This window comes from Hibiscus syriacus, unplaced genomic scaffold, assembly GCF_006381635.1.
Source record: "Hibiscus syriacus cultivar Baekdansim isolate YM2019G1 unplaced genomic scaffold, ASM638163v2 tig00110502_pilon, whole genome shotgun sequence".
Classification (NCBI taxonomy): domain Eukaryota; kingdom Viridiplantae; phylum Streptophyta; class Magnoliopsida; order Malvales; family Malvaceae; genus Hibiscus; species Hibiscus syriacus.
Window position 1 is genome coordinate 270,072 of NW_024062763.1, and position 7,567 is coordinate 277,638.

At 32.5% G+C, this 7,567-nt stretch overlaps 1 protein-coding gene across 1 annotated transcript; it reads left to right on the forward strand.

Moving 5' to 3' along the window:
• Positions 1 to 4,140: 4,140 nt before the first annotated feature.
• Positions 4,141 to 6,923, forward strand: LOC120129519 (mitochondrial succinate-fumarate transporter 1-like). The gene is made up of 2 exons (XM_039146992.1): positions 4,141 to 4,716; positions 6,187 to 6,923. Exons 1-2 carry the CDS (start codon positions 4,336 to 4,338, stop codon positions 6,715 to 6,717), a joined length of 912 nt encoding a protein of 303 aa, XP_039002923.1. The 5' UTR covers positions 4,141 to 4,335; the 3' UTR covers positions 6,718 to 6,923.
• The last annotated feature ends 644 nt before the right edge of the window (positions 6,924 to 7,567 follow it).

Consider the following 7,567-nt stretch of genomic DNA (forward strand, 5'->3'; position numbering starts at 1 on the left):
TTTGTTTTGTAATTTGGTTGAACCTTTTGTTTGTCTAGAACCATCAAAAGATAAGAAGAAGATGATATAATATTTAATTTGAGTTAGTCTATCAACAAATCAAATACGAATAATAAAATAAAATAAAATAATGTTAATAGAAATATATATGCAAAAGAATTTAACAAATGGCAAAATTCAAGGGGCAACAAATTTATCATTGCATTTCTCAGCCAGCAATTCTGATTATACCTTCGCAAGCAGGGATGAGTATGGGTCGGGTTTCGGCCAACTAGACCCGACTAAAAAATTTTACATCCTTCATCCGACCTGAAAAATATATACCTTCCACCAGACCTTATTTTTTGAGATAAAATCTGAATCCTATCTGACCCGACCCGAAATAATAAAAATATTATTTTTATTCAATAAAAATTGTGATTTAATTGAAAAAATAATATATAGAGGGGTATTATTGTAATTATTACTAAATATATAAGGTAAAATTATATTTTTTTCGGGTATGATCGGATTGGATATTTTTCAGCCTAAACCCGAATCCGACCCGACCTGAACATCATATTTAAAAATCCGACCCAACCCATCCGCACCTATTTTTTAAAAAAAACACGACTCAATCAGATCAGGTTAGATCAAAACCCGTCGGATTCGGATCTTATGCCCATCCTTATAGGCAAGTGTTAAAAAATATGGCACTATCCAAAAGAAATCAGCGTAAATTATACATTTAGTCACTTAACTTTTGTCATATTCTCTTTTGTTCACTCAACTTTAAAATCTTATGATTTTGTCACTCAGCTGTTGAAATACGCTCTATGATCACCCAATTGTTTTTGCATAATGACAATACCAAAAAGTTGTGATTTGGAAATTTTTGTTTATAAAATTAGTTTAATGTTTTGAAATCTTTCTAATGTCATGAATCTTTCTCTACCCTTATCTGACCATCTGGGATGATGTTTACGGTATAATTGATATTAAAATGTTCTACTTTTTCTATTTATTTTTCCTGTTAATATGATTTTTTTTCCTGAAATTATATTAAAATCAATAAAATTTTAACTCAAAGCTTCGACCTTTTATTGGTCTATTTGTAATTTTCATATTTCAATCAACATGAAATCTAGATATTTTATTTTATTTTGTCATTCTCGACCTAATTATTCGAATTGAAAAAAATATTTCAACACCAATGAACGAAAACGAGTTTAAAAATTTGGGTTTGAGAGGAAAATTTTAGAGAGTTTTGCATGAATTTACCGGAAAAGGTTCAAATGATATTAAAGACTTAACGGTCGGTGACTAAAAATATAAAAGTTAAAAATTAAATGATAAAATTAAAAAATGATAAAGTTAAGAAATCAAAACAAAAACATGATAAAATTGAATGATAGAAGCGAAGCTTACTGAAAAAAGTCGTCCTTTCTTGTGGTTCCCTCTCACTCTGATTTTTTTCTAGTTTTTATTTCTTTAATGTAGTTTATGAAATTTTACTTATAAAAAAATCGTTCTCACAGTTTATAAAAGTTTAAAGTGGTATCTATAATTTTAAATTAAATTACTTTAATATTTATTTATGTTTTAGTATAATTATGGTAATATGCGTCCTTAAAATTTTGAGATATATTATCGTCTATAATTAAGAGTATAGGAACTAAACTTAAATTTTAGGTGTAGTTTTGAAAAAATTAAAAGTATAAGTATTAAAGTGGATTGAAACTAATAATTTAAGTGCTAAACGAGTAATTTACCCTAAAATGAAATATCCATCTTTGAGGTATGAGTACGGAACACCAACTAATTAGAGAGAGATGTCTAAGAAAAGGCAGTCTAATATAAGGTTAGAAAATACGCTATCGGAAAAGTTAATATTTTTTTTAATATTTTCGATAGAGCACTATTTAAAATGTAATTTTTTTCTATCGAAAATATTAATATCGGGCGCCAGTGGTGGATGCACTAAGCCCCCATAGGGGCCAAGTGCATCCCATTATTTTGGAAATGTGGTTAAATTTAACTTAACGTGTTAAGGAAAAAAGAAAAAAATTAAAATTTTTGCATACCCAATATTTTTAAGAAAATAAAATTAAAATTTTGAACCCCCATTCTTAAATTTCTAGATCCGCCACTGTCATGCGTTATCTAAAATTTTATTTTTTTCTATCAAAAATGTTAATATCAAAAATATTTATTTTAGGCAACGAAATTAACATTTTCGATATAAAAAATAACATTTTAGGCAGCGTTATACCAAAAATATTAATATTTCTGGTAATGTATTTTTTAACTTATATCAGACTGTCGTACAGTAGAATTACCTACTAATTAGATATAAAAGGGATGTATTCTTTCTTAATTGTTTCCTCTTGTTTCTCTTTTAGTAGTTGTACTAGGGGTGTATTCGGTTCGGTTCGGTTCGGTTTTTTACCAAAAATTGAACCGAACCGAAATAAACGGGTTTTCAATATTTAAACCGAAACCGAATAGTTAAAAAACCGAAAAAACTGAAACCGGTTTTTTCAATTCGGTTCGGTTTTTTTAACGGTTCGGGTTTTTCGGTTCGGTTCGGTTTATCGGTTTTTCAATAAAAAAATCACTTGAAACAATAATTTTTTTTACAAAAATTGCCTATTCGGTTCAATATAGAACAAATGGGTTACATATGGAAAACCCGAACCGAATCAAAAAAATGAAACCTTTAAACCGAACCGAAAATCGAACCGTTTAAAGCCAAACCAAACCGAACCAAACCGTTTTACTCGATTCGTATCGATTTTTCGATTTTATCGATTTTATTGCTCAGCCCTAAGTCATACAACACATTACGCTATTGAAAGGCATTTCTTAATCAGGAAAGAACCAATTCCCTTCTAGAAGTAATTAATTAATTAATTAATAATCAAAATATTAATAATGGATATTAAATCAAATAATTAAAGATAAAAAATTTATCTAATCATTTATAAAAGGGTAAATTATAAATTTGGTAATTGAATTTTACTCTCTCTATTATTTCACTCATTATATTTTAAAATTTTCATTTTTCTCCCTAAACTTAATATATTTGATTTTTTTTGTCACTCAGCCATTTCCTTGCTAATGACGTTATATGGAATTTAAAATGGATGCAAAACGACATTGTTTTGGTGATTTTTTTTAAAACAACATCGTTTTAACGTCGTTAACCATTTAACGGTGAAGTGACAAAAAAAACCTAGTGTATAAAGTTTAATGAAGAAATTAAAAAAATTTAATATAATAAGTAAAATAGGAGATCGAATAAAATTTAGGGATGAAATTTATGATTTACCTTTTATAAAAAAATGGTATTGATATATCAAATAACTGGTATATAATTTTTAAAAAATAAATTATATTGATATATCAAATAACTTGGTATATATAATTTTTATAAAATAATAAAAATATAAAAAGTTCTCGTGACCCATTGCATTGGGACAACACAAAATCTCCTGACAACGACAGAAGACCCAGGAAACTCTAGGATCCTCACGCAATCTCCTTATAGAATTACTTTTTTATTCATTCTGATAAATAAGTATTTTGGTACCTAAATTTTATTGTAAAATGTAATTTAGTACAAAAACATTTTTCTACTCCAATTAGGTTCCTAAACTTGAATCACTAGTTCAAATTAGTATCCAAAATTTACTTTCTTTATCTAAATTAGTACTTATAATGCATGGTTTATTAGAACCAATGTTAACCATGAAATCAAATTTAGGTATTAATTTAATGGCATAATATTAAAAAAACTCTTAACATTTGATCAAATAATCATTTTAAACTCTATTCTTTTCTCTATAACATTTTAGCCACAATGTTTTATTTATGGGGTAAAAAGACTTTATACAGATGAAAAATTTTAAGTGAAAAAATATTAATGCTCCAAACAGAGTCATTTTTATCCTTAAATGAAATATTATGGTCAAAATATTCTAGAATAAAAAGAAAAAGGGCCAAAGTGATTTAAAAATATAATATTTGATATTATGCCTAATTTAAATCATAAGGCAAGTTTAGGCACCAAAATGTATATTTACCCTTATTCTTTTGTGAAAGGAATAGTTCGTCAGTTTCCTTTTTTTTTAATTTATTATATTGACACTTTTTCAGTAGAATCCCACAAGCACCGTTCCTTAATTTACTACCTTACATACAATACAAACAAAATTCCCAGAATCAGCTACACGTCATCTGTTTCCATGGCTGATTCTGATCCATCTTCTGTATTCTAGCTCTCACAACGCTTGCTTTCAGTTACATCGGTTTCGTCGCTCAAAAATCCCCTCAAGTTTCAAACCCCCGTCCGCCATGGAAGAGTCGAAGAAGACGATCCCGCCGTACATGAAAGCCGTCTCCGGTTCGCTCGGCGGCATCGTGGAGGCGTGTTGTTTGCAGCCCATCGACGTGATCAAGACGCGGTTGCAGTTGGATAGGAGTGGGAATTACAGGGGGATACTCCACTGCGGCGGCGCCGTGTGGAGAAACGAGGGCGTGAGGGCGCTTTGGAAAGGGCTGACGCCGTTCGCGACGCACTTGACGCTCAAGTACGCGCTCCGGATGGGGTCGAACGCGGTGTTGCAGGGGGCGTTTAAGGACACCGACACGGGGACGCTGAGCAATAGGGGTAGGGTTATGGCTGGATTCGGTGCTGGGGTCCTCGAAGCTCTCGTCATCGTTACTCCGTTTGAGGTTAGCCTTGCTTAACAACTTTAACCTATCTTTTTGAACTAGTTTTTGATATAGGTTTCTCGAGATAGATCTACGTTATAGTATTAAATTACGACCGTAACGCATACGTGTCGTATTTGGGTGTCGTATTTGGGGATATATCGGAAATGATTGTAGAAAGTTGTTTAATATAGGATGAATTATTTAAAATTAAATTTAAACAAAAATTCGATCAATTCAAATCGATCTGAAAATTTTACTCGAAAAAATTTAAGAGAAAATAATGTCAGTGATCGAAAATACCTTATAATATATGATTTTAATCAATTTTTTTGGATTTGTCAAAATGACCAATAAAATCGCAACGCGAACTCTAATTTTTCAACTCAGTTTCTAAATTCGCAACGCGATTGTAAAATTCGCAATGCGATTTTGAAAAATGTGTTGCGATAGTTAAACTGTGTTGCGAGAGTTTGAAAAACGTGTTGTTGTGATAGTGAAAAATCTAAAATAAGTTTACATTTTAACTATTCCAAATTCAAGTGGAGTTTAAAACAATAAAAAATGTATTGCAATAGTGTAAAAGATTCCCAAGTGTTTGTAATGATCAATCCCACATAGTATTGAAAATACTACTATTGGGAATAGGTATTTAAGGCTTGGATTTCCCACTTTCTTGTTGAGTGGAAGAGAACAAGGGAGACTCTCGCGCACCGCCGCTGCCGTCCTGTCCTATCTCGGGTCTGGTCGTGGTCGTGGTAATACGTGTCATCGACACGTCCGCACGGATACTATCTTTTTAGAGAAAATTCTTAAGAAACAAATACAATACCACCAATCGTTGTGATTTTAGACTATCGCAACGAATTTAGAAAATCGCAACGCGAACTTCGACTATCGCAACGTGAACTTGGACAATCGCAACGAATTTAGAAAATCGTAACGCGAACTTCGACTATCGCAACGTGAACTTAAACTATCGCAACGAATTTGGACTAACGTAAATTTGAAAAATCGTGTTGCGATTTTGTATTATCGCGTTGCGATAGTCAGAATCGCATTGCGATTTTGTATTATCGCGTTGCAATAGTCAGAATAGCGTTGCGATTTACATATTCGCGTTGCGATAGTTAAAATCGTGTTACGAATCTGGAAACTGATTTGCGATACTGGAGATCGCGTTGCGATTTAGAGATCGCATTGCGATTTTGTTGGTCATTTTGGCAAATCAAAAAAAAGATGGTTAAAATCGTATATTATAAGGTAATTTCGGTCACTGAAGTTATTTTCTCAAAATTTAAACAAAATTTGAGTTATAAAATATGACTCGTTAACTCGACTATTTTGATATTTTTATTTCATTGGATTCTACTTAATCAAATGTTGAACTCTAATGTTATAACAATTGTCTAAGTCGCAACGGTATAATATATCACGTTATGATAATGATGATATTTTTATCCTAATGTACTTTGATGGTTGGGTATGCAGGTTGTGAAAATTAGACTTCAGCAACAGAGAGGACTAAGCCGAGAGCTTCTAAGGTACAAAGGTCCTGTCCATTGTGCCCTCACAATCACCCGTGAAGAAGGCCTCTTCGGGCTGTGGGCGGGAGCCGCCCCGACCGTGATGCGTAACGGCATGAACCAAGCCGCAATGTTCACGGCCAAAAACGCGTACGATGTAGTGTTATGGAACAAATACGAAGGCGACGGCAAAGTCCTCCAACCATGGCAGTCCATGGTATCGGGTTTCCTCGCGGGAACGGCCGGTCCGATATGCACCGGTCCATTCGATGTCGTGAAAACGAGGTTGATGGCTCAGAGCGGAGACGGGGTGAAGTATAAAGGCATGTTCCATGCTATCCGGACTATATATGCCGAGGAAGGGCTTCGTGCTTTGTGGAAAGGACTGGTTCCTCGGTTGATGAGAATACCACCAGGCCAAGCCATAATGTGGGCTGTTGCTGACCAAGTAACCGGACTTTACGAGAGGAGATACCTTCATCCTGCACCTTTGTAGACTCGGGTTTGTTCGGTTTTGAACACCGTTTGAAAACTCGTTTATAGCCTTTTTGAAATCTTAGACGGCGTCAAGTTGATATTGTGGTACTTTCTTTAACTCTTTTTCCGGTGGTCGGAGTTAACGGAGAGAGAATTAGTTTATCATAGCAATGCCGGAATCCGTTTCTTTTACCTTTCTAAACCGTTCGACATTATATATGTTGCAAGGTATGGTAACTAAATGTCGTTTCACGTATTCGATACGTTCTTGAGATGGGTATAACTAAAGTACATACCTAGGACATCTCATGTTGAAGGGGTACGATTAAAATTGCTGTTCATATTTAATATTTTTATCGTACCGTATCTTATAATTTTAGTAATTACCGTTTCACGTCCGGTATCAATGCAACATAGTTTATTTCTCGGAACTGTGGACGGAATCACACTGATGGAGGTCCCCCGCCGACTTTTTTGGTGCAACTCTTTTTAAGATGGAACGTATTATAGGTCATTAGACTATGCTCAAATAATTATTTTGAGCATTGAATTTTTAAAAGTTGTAAAATAGTCACTAAATTTAGGAAATAGTAATATAATATTCTTTGAATTTTATCTAATTATTAGAAAGGATAAATAGCATCATTAGCCATTAACCTATTATTTTTTTTGAAGTGTCACTAGGGTTACTTTTTTCTTTATATTTAAAGTAATTGATTCAGATAATTGTTAGTTTTATTTGACAAAATTAATAATTATATCCTACATAAATATTATAAATTTAATCTTCAGAAATATTTAATATTAATTTTATAGAAATATAAAATAGTTATTTAATTAGTTTATTTTATTCTCAAGTATGATGGAAA

Bases quoted from the DNA above. Each gene is read 5' to 3' on its own strand.
- LOC120129519 (XM_039146992.1), top strand. From the start codon at position 4,336: ATGGAAGAGTCGAAGAAGACGATCCCGCCGTACATGAAAGCCGTCTCC. The intron at 4,717-6,186 runs GTTAGCCTTGCT...TTGGGTATGCAG, and splicing joins TCATCGTTACTCCGTTTGAG to GTTGTGAAAATTAGACTTCA.